The sequence below is a fragment of the Ornithodoros turicata genome, unplaced genomic scaffold (assembly GCF_037126465.1).
Source record: "Ornithodoros turicata isolate Travis unplaced genomic scaffold, ASM3712646v1 Chromosome14, whole genome shotgun sequence".
NCBI classification, from domain to species: Eukaryota; Metazoa; Arthropoda; class Arachnida; order Ixodida; family Argasidae; genus Ornithodoros; species Ornithodoros turicata.
The window spans coordinates 3,887,442-3,900,617 of NW_026999314.1; the positions used below are offsets into that span (position 1 = coordinate 3,887,442).

Consider the following 13,176-nt stretch of genomic DNA (forward strand, 5'->3'; position numbering starts at 1 on the left):
ATTATTTTGGATATGAGTCTGCTTCCCTGCATGACAAGGCTGAAATGGGAAGAGAGAAAAAATTGGAGCGCTTCATTAGTAGCGATCCAAGTAATAGGGCAATTATAGTTTCCATAGAAAGTAGAATTTTAATGGGCTCCTAAAATTATAGTTTAGTTGTAGTTTTTCTAAACTGCAATGCAATAATCATTAATATAGTATAGGAATGCTATCGTGTTCCCGTAAAGGCGTTCTGTCTTGTGCTTTGGAATGCGCGAATAGAACTTTGCTCCCAGGCTTTCCCGCCTTTATGCTCGCAATGCGCGAATGGAACTTTGCCCACCCGGCTTCCGCGCCTTTTTTGCTCGCAGGTGTAGCCTCAGACAACGAATGTATGAGCATAGAAAGGGTCACGTATTACATAAGCCTGGAGGTGATGTTGAGTGGTCTCACTTATTATTTTAAAAGAGCAGTGGCAGTTTACTGTAATTCTAATGACCATGATGAGCCTTTGGGGTGAAAATCGTTAATATGCGGGGTGCTTTTTTGTTGAATTTTAATGAGAGAATCAATGTCATTAAGAGTAGGACAAAGGAAATAATCTTGCGATTCAATAAATAATAGGAGTCTTTGTCGGTGTCTTCTTCAGACAGGATGTGATGACGTCACGCAGTCTGTAGCAATGCATTGACCGTTACTGGAAAAAAGTGTGGCAATAGAAAAATAGTGTGTATTGTCCTGGGCAGATTTATGATGAGCACTGTTTTTGAATAAGAGGAATGCGTGTGCTTAGAAATAGTTTGATGCTGGTTTCCTTCTTTGTTTCTTTTCGCTTTTTCCCCCCTTGTCTGACAAACATGTGCTGACATCCCTGGGCTTGTTCTGACATGCTTTCCTTCTACATGTAGTTTTTTCTTTTTGTACAAGGCATATTCTTGACGATAGTGCTGCCTTGAATGGGAGTAGAGCTATTCTTAATAATTTTGCGATTCATTTAGTTCAGAGAGTAACCGCGAGGGGGACAGGTGTGTGACTTTATGTCTTGCTGAACCATTTTTTTTTTCCTGTACAGTAAGACTTTGGGAATGAAATGCTACAATCTCCTCTTGTCTATGGTGCTCTTCTGCAATAGTTTCCTATGCAATCGTTATAGAAGAATAAAGGAAATAATCTTGGGATAGTGATTCAATAAATAATAGGTCCCCTGTCTAGAGCGCACGCGTCCTTGAGCCACGCAGGTGCATGATGACGTTATACCGTGGCTTCACTGCAGATTGACCAAAGGAGCATTAGTGGAAAAAAACAGGGTAGCCCTGAGACAATAGGATGACGTCACGACCAATGAGAACCGCCAGCAGGGGGGCGCAAGGATTCACTTCTCTCTTGGACACTGACGGGTCTCGACACGCAAATTCTGCTCCTGGCGTTGGGCGGCAGTGGAAGAGCGTAGCTTCGGTGGGGTTCTGTCTGCCTCTGATGGGGTGCGGATGTGGTTTGTCACTGGTGAATGGTGTTCGACGATGCAGGTGGATTTTGTGACGAGCGGATTTACAATGAGGGAATGCTGTGAACAGGAAAAATGATGGTGAGTGCCTTTTTCACTCTGTTCAAGTGTTTGTTTTCCTCTGTTGCCCAGCAGTCGTACGATTTGTCCTGACGTGTCCTGACATGCCCCGATATGCATGCTTTCCTTTGTTGACACTTAGTATTTTTTTCTCTTTTGACAAGGAACATTGTTGTCTTGACGATAGTGCTGCCCTGAGTTCTGCGCTCCTGGTTACCCGTACTCTGTGCTGATTTGTTGAGTGTCTAGTCCTCTTATTTGTGATGGAGTTACGTGTTAGGATATTTTGTTCTTTTGCAAGTCTCATTTAGTAAGACTTTGGAATTCCTACGATCAGCTTTTCATGCATGGTGCTCTTCTGCAATAGTTTCCTATGCAATCGTTATAGAAGAATAAAGGAAATAATCATGGGATAGTGATTTAATAAATAATAGGTCCCCTGTCTACAGTGTACGCGTCCTTGAGCCACGCAGGTGCATGATGACGTCATACTGTGGCTTCATTGTAGATTGACCAAAGGAGCATTAGTGGAAAAAAACAGGGTAGCCCTGAGACAATAGGATGACGTCACGACCAATGAGAACGGCCAGCAGGGGGCGCAGGAATGCTCTTCTCTCTTAGCCTCACGACCAATGAGAACGGCCAGCAGGGGGCGCAGGAATGCTCTTCACTCTTAGCCTCTCGGAGGTGGTCGCCCCAGAGGGCGCTAGGAGCGCGTATGCGTAGCGGCCGCGGAGCGGCGCCCCAGTCAGTTTCTCTCCGGCTGTCGCAGAAAGCAGACGTGCGCTCCCCGCGCTCGCTCAGTTTCTGGCTGGTTGTCACGGAGAGCAGTCGCATCGGTCTGCGCTCCTGCTGTGGTGAGGTGATTTGTTGTGTAACTAATGCTTTCGTCAACTTTGTTCCCGCTTTGTTTGCGATTTTCGTGCCCGTGCACGTCGGGTGCTGGTTGCTGTTGTCCGGGCATCCCCGGCATTTTCTATCATCTTCTGCCTTGGGAACGGGAGTAGCGCTGGCGTGATTCTTAATAATTTTGTTGTGAGATTAGTTGAGAAAGTAACCGCTAGGGGATGCAGCTGCGGGGCTTTATACAGGAGAAAAAAAACATTACGAGTCAGTTCTCTGCCTGCCTCTCGGATGGAGCAGTCGCATCGTTCTGCGCTCCTGTTCTGGTGGGCTCATTTGTTGTGTAACTAATTGTTTTTTCTCTTTAGCTATTGATGGTTTGCATACTCTTGCTTTCCCAGCCTCTGTATTACGAGTGTTTTTCTCCTTGCATGTCCAGAGCTGTCCTAACTTGCCCAGACATGCCATGATGACGTCACAGCTGACGTCACAGGATGTCCGGAACTTGTGGTCATAGCTGGGATGCTTTGCAACCTGCCTTTGTGCTCCGTCGCCCGGCGATGGTCAGCGGCCTTTCCGGGCCGCTTCCTTCAAGATGGCGTCGTTGATCTTCAACTAAACTCCTTCTCTCCACTCTATCTCTATCTATTTTTTTATTTTTTATGGACACAGATTGTCCGCAACGCACAGGGTGGTCTGGACACGTCCTAGATGCTCCCCAATTAGTGTGATGACTCCCTGGAGGGTCCTGATTAATGTGGGGGGCCCAATTAGCTCTAATTGCTAATTAGACGTGTCCAGAAGCCTTGTAGCGTTGCGGACAGTCTGTGTCCAGTAACTACTACTAGGGTGAGCCCTGTTCCGTCGAGATATCCCTCCGTCAACCTCACCAACGCCTTCAGCCCCTCCAGGCTAGACGAAAAAAGCAGAATGTCGTCAGCGAAGGCCATTGCTGCTGCGTGTGCATGATCGAGCTGAATACCGAGGCCAGATGTATTGGCTTGCTGAAGCAGTGGGTCCAGAACCGCGTTGAAGAGGAACGGCGACAGGGGGTCTCCTTGCTTGATGTCCTGTAAAACTGTCACTCCCTTGCCGTCCGTTCCTCCGTTCCAGGAAAACGTTGTAGAGCATCCGGTGTACATATCTAGTAGTACCTGAACGTAGTGTTCCGGAATGCCTCTACCCCGCACATCCTCAGCAATGGCCTCGTGCGACACGCTGTCAAAGGCCCGTTAGGGCCTCTCCTTGCTTGCTTGGATTGCGGGTCCACGCCAAAGTGGCTATAGATGATGTTCAGATCCGCCATTGAAATAGGTCCCGTCAGTAGTCGACAAATCAGAGGTTCGTCAGGAAGGCCTGCCTCCGCAAAATCTCTCATAATGCTCTCCAATACCTCAGGTGGGGTCGCCATTGCCGCTCCCTCAGGAGCCCCACAACGAGGTGCCACCGCCGCCACGCCGAGCGCTGACCCGGCCAAATCCGACACCGCCGCACTGCCAACAGATCCGCCGTCCGCACTCATGGTTTTATTGTGACCACTAATAGTGGCTCGGCATGTAGGAGAAGAGGGCTTACCAGCCTCTGCTGCTGCGGCTAGACCATGAGGAGTACCCCCTTGTCGACGCCATCAAGGCCCAAAGGGCCCGATGCTCTGCTTATGCTATTTAGGTTTGGGGGGCTCAGTTCAGCCGCCACCAACAGGTCTGCCAACTCTGAAATATCTTGTGCATTCGCAAAACATACCCCATCATCGTTGGCCGGATCCACCAGAGTGCTCTCTGGGCCATAGGCCTCCTGACACGTAGACAAGGGACGGTCAGTATCCATTGGGTCATCAGCGATGCCGGACACGCCCACATCCCCCCGAGCGATCGCTGCCACGGCAGCGATCACATCTCCCCGAGGAGCCCCCGAGATCATAGTCTGGGAGGACTTTCTTCTTGGTTCTTGCGACCAATCTGGCGCAACGAGAGGGAATTCGTCTGCCACATCCATCTCAGCACTCGTCGACTGCTGCCCCTCATTCATTTCTGGTACTTTAGCGGTCTCTAGCGACCGGGCGACAGGAGTTGCCATTGTCGAGCCTGCCCCTCCGGCAGACATAGCTGCTACAGCTGGGGTCTGCAGCGCTATTCTGAGTATGTCTTTGTATCTGGGCTGGTGGCGCTGCATGCGAATACTCATTAGAGTTCTTGTGGGAAAGCGCTTCGCAAGCTCTTGATTGATGAATGGATGGTTCAAGAGCGTTACTTCAAGATTTGCCAAGGCCCTCAACTCTGAATCGGTCCATCGACCGTGCGAGGTAACCTCGCCAGCTCCCGCTGCGCTGCAGCTCTCTTGTCGCCCCAGTGGTGGGGCTGAAGCAGCTAGATCCTGTAAGTCTTGATTCGACGCTGCATCGGTAGCCGCAAGGGGCTGAGAGCGTGTGGGTTGCTTCCTACCACACTTTGTGACGTGTGAGGAAATTGATCTCACTTGGGTAAACTCTTTTTCCAGACAGATCGAACATTTCCATGAAACAGAGACGCCATGATTTTGCGTATAGTGGTCTTGAAACTTAGAGCGGGATGTAGTCACAAACCCACATATGCCGCACGCCAGATCTTGTGGCGGATATATAATAGTTAACTTGCTCATCGTGATACTCAATAAAAAGGGTGAGCACAGGGCAATAAAAGGGGAAGGGCGGAGTGTAGTAAGTAACCAGGCAGCGTACCTAGTTATTGACAGGTGTTTAGTACGAAATTTCCTACACTCCACGGGTCAAAGACCCTGGGCGGACCTCTTAACCGGGAGCCAGAAACAACTGGCCCCCTCCCAGGGGGCACGACGAGGACGTGGGTCCGCCCGGTTGCCAAGGTGATACACTTCAAGAAGAAAGAATTGGACTCGCCAGAGGCAGAAGCGCTCAAACGCACTGATCGCGAAACGGACAGCATGGGGAACATTGGCAACCACCCCCAGAACACAATATATTCCCCCGCCGTTACACCATACCTTTTGAATTTTCTCTTGAGATGCAGGATCCGAATCTGGAGAAAAGCTTCGAATGAGTGGAATGGCGTTTATTTGGCTAAAACATAAATGCACCCACAAGGGGTTAAAAAGCCAAGTCGGGGCTCTGCAGACCTCTCCGCGCGGAGCGTAGCGAGCTTGGTGGTCGCAGACCCAAACTTGGGGTTAAGACCAACAAAAATGCATAAAATATGCACAATACATAGTAAGAATATACTGAATTAAAACACTGCCTGACAAGTGGCTAAAAAGAGTGGAGCGTAATACGCCTCAAAATAAACTCAAAACACAAAACAGGAGTCCCGATGAAATCTAGCAAAACCACGGGAACTCCTCTCCACTTCCCTATGGCAAAATCAAGTGGGAAAAAGCCAGCAAGGTAGTATTTGCTACTAGACAAGGATTGTAAAGTGCTCAGAGGGTGTATTTGCTATTGCGTAATATTCAAGAAGGTGTATTCAAAGAAGGTGCATTCACACTCCAAAGGTGTATTTGCTACAAATTGTTCAAAGAAGGTGTATTTGGTACTAGATGCTCAAGAATGTCTTATTGGTACAGGATGTTCAAAGAATAATAATGGGGCAAACGAGCAAAACAAGCGCTCGTAATGCCATCGCCAAGATCTCAAGTGCAATAATACACTGTGCGCTAAAGATCCAATAAGACCACAAAGAAGATCTAGCAGCACCACCGAGAAGATCAAAGAAAGGTGTATTTGCTACAGGATGTTCAAGAAGGTGTATTTGCTACACCCGGCGTCGGAACTTGGCGCCCCCATCGCCCGGCAGCAGCCGCAGTAGCCCCCTCCTGCACTCACGGTTGGGTCGCCGCAGGAGGGAGACCCCCACGTATAGCTGTGCGTGGCTTTCCCGTGTCTGGGGAAAGGGGGATCCTGGCAGTTGAGTGGACTCGGAGGTTGGTTTGGACCCTTCGGGGCCCCTCTGGGAAAACAACACACTGCTTCGGCCCCTGCTTCCCATAGACGGGTGGTCCTGGAAGGCCCGGCCAGGACTATTCAGCTAGTCGCCATCTCACTTTTCATTGCTTTCTCTTTATCTTCTCCCCCCCCTTGCTCCCTTTCTTTTTTCACCTTCTTTGGCGGCAAGGGTCAACCTTGGGCAGTCTTTCACCCTCCAGAAGCTGCACGTGGGTATAGTGTGAACGTACCTGCTACGGCGCTAAGCGCAGTCCCCTGGTTGGGCTCCGTGGTGGGCGGCAGGACTTTTACACCGAATAGTTTCATTCCATGTATGGCTTCTAATTCCTTATCATCCAATGATCGGAGCCTGAAAAGGTCCCGCACCGAGCAAAAGAATACATTCCTATACAGACCCGAACCTGAACCATGGTATGCAAAGTTTCTCGTAGTACACTCCAAAGACGAAACAAAACCGCTTTCGAAAATGTCACCATTTGCAGTTGCTAAAGCATTGGAAAGTGTAGTTGGCAAGAACTACAGCGCCAAGAAGCTGAGCAGTGGTGACATCCAAGTCCAAGTGGAGAACCGAAAACAAAGCAGTGCATTGTACTCCCTCACCCACATCGGAGAAACAGCTGTAACCGTAAGCTCTCACCGCACTTTGAACATCGTAAGAGGTGTGATATCTGAGAGCGAACTACTTGAGTGCTCAGACTCCGAACTTGAGGAAGGGCTGGCTGACGAGGGTGTAGTCTTGGCAAAACGAATCGTGATGCGCAGAGATGGGAAAGAGGTTCCCACGAAACATGTAGTCCTGTCTTTCAAGCTCCACAGTCTTCCATCAACAATCAAAGCTGGCTATCTAAATTGTCATGTGAGGGCATATATCCCCAATCCAAGACGCTGCTACAAGTGCCAGAAGTTTGGCCACGGTTCGCAGGTGTGCCGTGGACAGGCTGTCTGTGCAATGTGTGCTGGCAAAGACCACTCGTCAGAGACATGCTCAAATGATATCCGTTGCACTAATTGTGAAGGTAACCACCCCGCGTACTCGAGATCCTGTCCCTTCTGGCAGGAGGAGAAACAGGTTCTCAAGATAAAGTTTGAACAAAACGTCACGTACCGAGCAGCGAGAGCCCAGCTACAGTTCCAGAAGAAAGGAACTTTCTCTGATGTGGTGCGCAGGGGAGTGGCACCACTCAGAGTTTCAGTGGAGACCCAGACCTCTGGGCCTCCACACCACACTCCCCAACTCAAAGAGAGGGTCACAGAGGTGCTTCCTCCAGTGGCCACACAGCCAATCACCCAGGGAGAGGCCGCCACAGCCTCAAAGGAGGTTGTTGTATCTCCCTCCGTTTGGGACGGGATTGCCAAGGGCCTGTCCCAAAGTACAAGCCAAGACATGGATGTCGATGATGACGACTGCTTATCGCAGAAGTCGTCATCGAGTCTTCCAAGTACTACTACTTCGTCCTTGGGCAAAGAGCAGAGAAAGAAAAACACCGGCAGAGGACGGGGCCTGAAAGGCAAAGAACAGCAAAAGGCCCCTCCACCAAGGATACAAGCTCCTTGATTCTCTACATTCATGTTTCCACATTTCACGGGGTCTTCACGTTTTCAGGTTGCATTTCAGTCCTTGGTGATCCCCTTCTTCTGCTTACTCCTAATGAGTTCCAGTTGCAAAAGTATCGTTCAGTGGAACTGTCGTGGTCTTCTGGGGAATCTTGATGACATCGATGATATATCAGACAGACACAGTGCTGTCTGTTTCTGTCTTCAAGAAACTAATCTGAACTTTGAAAATCCATGCCACCTTCGACGGTGGAACGTATACAGAAAAGACCGAACGAATGCTGCACGTGCTTCTGGAGGTGTGGCCATTCTCACGGCGAGAACACTCCCCACGAGAGATGTCCCACTTTCTACAAATCTTGAGGCTGTTGCAGTGCAGATTTGCACTGACCGTGTGATGACGGTGTGTTCTCTGTACCTGCCACCATCAGCTAAGGTCGAAGAAAAGCAACTTCAAGACCTTCTCAGACAGCTGCCACAGCCTTTTCTGCTGCTTGGAGATTTTAATGCACACCATACCCTGTGGGGTTGCTCAAAAGTTGACACACGAGGTAGGATGTTAGAAAAAATGCTAACATCTTTGCCAATCTGCCTTCTCAACACAGGGAGTGCAACGCATGTCAATTCGGCTTCACAGACTTTCTCAGCTATTGACATTTCACTATGTAGTCCATCTGTACTCCAATATATTTCATGGACAGTTGCCGACAGTCCTTACAGTAGCGACCACTTCCCTCTTGTATTAAAACTCAATCAACTGGCAGCTACCCTCACTACCCGACCACCCCGTTGGAAAACACAATTTGCCGATTGGGGCTCCTTTAAACAAGAAGCCATTCTGTCAGCAGAATCACTTCATGGACTCGGCATTAATGAAGCAAATGACACTATTACAGACATTATCATTAACGCAGCCACTAAATCCATTCCGCAAACTTCAGGTCGTCTCCCTAGACGCTGCAAGCCCTGGTGGACGAGTGATTGTGCGAACACCAGACGGGAGCAGAACCGTGCATGGGGTAAGTTTAGACGATACCCAACCCCAGCAAACTTACTCGCTTTTAAAAGAGCCCGTGCGAAAGCAAGGTGGACACGGCAACAAGCGAAACGGCAATCTTGGGAAAATTTCGTATCCACCTTAAATAGTAGCACTCCATCCAAGTTTGTATGGGACAGACTGAAAAAAATCAGAGGCGACTATAGGAGCTTCTCTGTTCCACTTCTGCAAATAAATGGAAGCATGTGTCAAAGCATCGAAGACCAGGCTGACGCCTTAGGTGAACATTTCCAAAACGTTTCCTCTTCTGCTCATTACACACGGGAGTTCTTGAAGATTAAGGATTCTGCCGAGAAGTGCACCCTGTCATGTGGTACTGGTGACAACTACGCTTACAATAGGTCTTTTACCATAACAGAACTTTTAAGAGCGCTGAGCGTTTCAAAACAGACAGCTCCAGGGCCAGATCGCATCACGTACTCCATGCTGCAGCATTTAACACCTTCATCGCTAGACACTCTTCTATACTTCTTTAACTCTCTCTGGAATGAGGGCTGCCTCCCGTCCCGCTGGAAGGAGGCGATCATCATTCCACTGCTAAAACCAGGGAAAAGTCCTTCCAGTCCAAGCAGTTACAGGCCTATTGCCCTTACCAGTTGCTTAGGAAAAACTTTTGAACGTATGGTGAACTGCAGGCTTATGTACTACCTTGAAGAAAATGAATGCCTAGACCGATATCAGTGTGGCTTTAGAACTGCATGCTCAACAACAGACCAGCTATTGCGTTTCGAGACTGTTATTAGGGAGGCCTTTGTCAGACGGCAGCATTGTGTATCCATCTTTTTCGACCTCGAAAAGGCGTACGATACCGCCTGGCGGTATGGCATCCTTCGTGACCTACACTCTTTTGGGATACGTGGTCGGCTCTTCCGTTGCGTTGCAAACTTTCTTCAGGGGAGAACATTTAGGGTGCAGCTGGGAACTGTACAGTCCCGCCTGTTCACACAAGAGAATGGAGTCCCGCAGGGGTCTGTTCTAAGCGTAACACTCTTTATTGTAAAGATGAACTCTGTCGTCCATGCAATTCCACCGTCTGTCAAGTACTCCTTATATGTGGATGACATTCAAATATCCTGTTCTTCCACAAGCGTTTCCAGGTGTGAGAGACAGCTCCAGCTCACCATAAACAAACTTTCAGACTGGTCCACCAAAAACGGTTTCAAGTTTTCTCCTGAGAAAACTGTTTGTGTTCCATTCTCAAGAGTGAGGGGTGTCTTTCCTGAGCCCACACTCAGAATGAATGGCCAGGATATTACTGTCATGCCTGAACACAAATTCCTTGGTGTCATCTTTGACCAAAAGCTCAATTTCGTGTCTCACATAAAAAATCTCAAAGTCAAGTCAATGAAGGCCTTAAATATACTCAAGATCTTGTCGCACAGGTCTTGGGGTGCAGACCGGGAAGTCCTGCGTCGTATTTATATTTCCGTCATTCGCTCAAAGCTTGACTACGGGTCTTTGGTTTATGGCTCTGCACGGAGATCTGCCCTGGCGATTTTAGACCCAGTTCACCACCAGGGTCTCCGTCTGGTGCTGGGAGCTTTTCGAACATCACCAGTTGAAAGCTTGTATGCAGAGTGCAATGAATGGTCGCTGGAAGAACGGAGATTTTACCTTGCCTCTACATATGCAATGAAGGTGAGATCTTACCCGCAGCACCCTGCCCTAGCCTGTGCCACAGAAACCCGTTTCCAGCAGCTGTTTTTGAACAGACCTTCTGTCATCCCTCCTTTTAGTATGCGACTGTCCCTGGAAATGGAAGCTTACGGCTTCCCTGACCAGGGCAGGGTGACTCTAGTAGCAAGTGGTGGGAGGCTTCCCCCATGGCAACCACCACCAACACACAACACATCGTTATTAAAATATAAAAAGCAAGAAACTTCTACAGTTGTGCTCCAGCAGGAGTTCTTATCATTAAAGGACAGTTTTGGAGACCATGTCGCCCTTTACACGGATGGCTCTAAAGCGGGCTCAAAGGTTTCCTGTGCAATGGTCACAGGCACGTCTGTTGTGTCTCGCCGTCTGCCAAACACCTTTTCCATTTTCAGTGCAGAGCAGAGTGTATATGCTGTGATCCTTGCTTTTAATCATGTGTTACACTCTCACATTGATACGTCAGTCGTGTACATTGATTCCCTGAGCTGTCTACAAGCTATATGTAGCTTACGGAAACAAAAGAACCCGTTTGTGCAACAGGCCCAGCATTTATTCAGCCGAATTACAAACAAAGGTTTCTCTCTAACACTCTGCTGGGTGCCAAGTCACGTAGGTATATTTGGCAACGAGCAAGCCGACAAGGCCGCTGTCGAGGCACTGTCCGGCGACCTCGCATTTACAGAAGTGGCAGCTGAAGACTTGCGCTCAGTCATACGAAAGACAATTAATGAGAAATGGCAAAAACAATGGAACACACAGAACACTAATAAACTCCATCTAATCAAACATGACATAGGCAAGCCCACACATGCTTTCAGTAACCGGCTTCACGAAATTCTGTCAGCTCGGTTGCGTATTGGCCACACCTACCTGACACACGGATTCCTTTTACGGGAGGAGGATCCACCCCAGTGTGTGCCTTGCAGGGAACCGCTTTCTGTTCTGCATATTCTGGTAATGTGCCCACTGCACGAAGCTCACCGTCGCCGCCACTTTCCCGTCTTTTATAAATATAACATTCCCTTCCATCCCGCACTTTTGCTGGGTGATGAGCCCCTGGTTACTTTTAATTGTGTATACAATTTTTTAAACGATGTCGGTTGCATCAAATACCTTTAGGCTACATTTTAACTGAATTATTCCCCTTTTTAAATAGATAACATTTTATCATTGTCTTGGCGCATAATAGCCGTAGTCGCTCATGCGCCAGAAACACCTTAATCACTCACTGTATTTGCTACAAATATTGAAGAATATAATGGAACAACCGAGCACAAAAAACTCTCGGACTGCTAACGCAAGATCTTAAAGTGTATTAATACACTGTGCGTTAAAGATCTAGCAAGACCATAAGAAGATCTAGCAGCACCATTGAGAAGATCAAAAGAAGGTGTATTTGCCACAAGATGTTTAAAGAAGGTGTATTTGCTACAGATGATGAAGAGTATTGGTAAGCCAACGAGCACAAAAAACGCTCGGACTGCTGACGCAAAGATCTTAAGTGTATTAATACACTATGCGTAAGATCTAGCAAAACCCATAAGAAAGTTTGGCAACACCATAAGAAGATCTAGCAAAACCACACCGAAGCGATGGCTGCCCCAGTCATACCTTACGAACAAACCGACTCAGGCAGATCAAACTACCTACCAGGGCTCTGGCCGCCAACCATGAGACATCAGACCTCGAAAGCCCAAGTTCTTCACACAGCTGTCGCATGGATTGACAAACCAGACCCCTGGCTCCAAGGACCGCCCCGACCGCTCTGAACGTTCTGCCCGGAAAAAGTTGAGCCAGACAGGCATACTTTTTTTATTTTTCCTTTGCCTTCTTCTATAAATTGGCCACAGAAGAGTCCCACGCGATTGCCACATCCACCACCACTACCTCATGCCCCCTATCTAATACAAGGTCTGGCTTGAGCCGAGCACCATCAACAGCAAAGGCCTTCTCCGCAGTAACAGTAGTACTCGGAGAATACTTAACAGCAAGTCTTTGCAACTGCTTGGCATTGAAGTTGGGGCGCTCGACTCTGGGGCCATGCACTCGTTCGCAGTACTGAAGGATGTGGCAAGGCGTCTCCTCAGCCTCATGACAGTGATGACAGAGTCTTGCCGTGGGGTCCCTGGCGTGTTTGTTGAAAAGAGAGCGTGTTGGGAAGACATCTGCTCTGAGCCGTAAGGCCTTGATTTTGTCGCCTTCTTTAATAAACTGGCAGTCTGGGTGCAGCCATCGATTCCCAAGGAGATCCTTCTCAAAAGCAAAGAGATCCCTCTTAGCGTATCTACCTTTTTTGTCACCGAACCACTTCCTCCTGCTTTCATTCAGGGCCAGTTGCAACTCTCTACCATGCACGATACCGTCAGGAACACCCAGCACTGTGGACAGTCTCGAGGCGTAGCACCTCGTTGGAAATTTGATCAACAAACACGTTGCCGAGGCGCCGCAGTCTACCCAAAGACTTCAGCTGGACTGCTGGAGCTGTCCACAGTACTGGCAAAAGCCCCATACCACCACTCCTGTAAGGCAGCCAGAGCAGGACGTTAGGAAAAGATCCTGGTAGATGTGCTG

General features: G+C 48.6%; 1 protein-coding gene across 1 annotated transcript; it reads left to right on the plus strand.

The window, feature by feature from the left end:
* Positions 1-6,804: 6,804 nt before the first annotated feature.
* On the plus strand, positions 6,805-7,893 carry LOC135372322 (uncharacterized). The gene has a single exon (XM_064605963.1). It carries the CDS (start codon positions 6,805-6,807, stop codon positions 7,891-7,893), a length of 1,089 nt encoding a protein of 362 aa, XP_064462033.1.
* The last annotated feature ends 5,283 nt before the right edge of the window (positions 7,894-13,176 follow it).

Excerpts from the sequence above, each read along its gene's own strand:
- LOC135372322 (XM_064605963.1), top strand. The coding sequence starts at position 6,805 with ATGTCACCATTTGCAGTTGCTAAAGCATTGGAAAGTGTAGTTGGCAAG.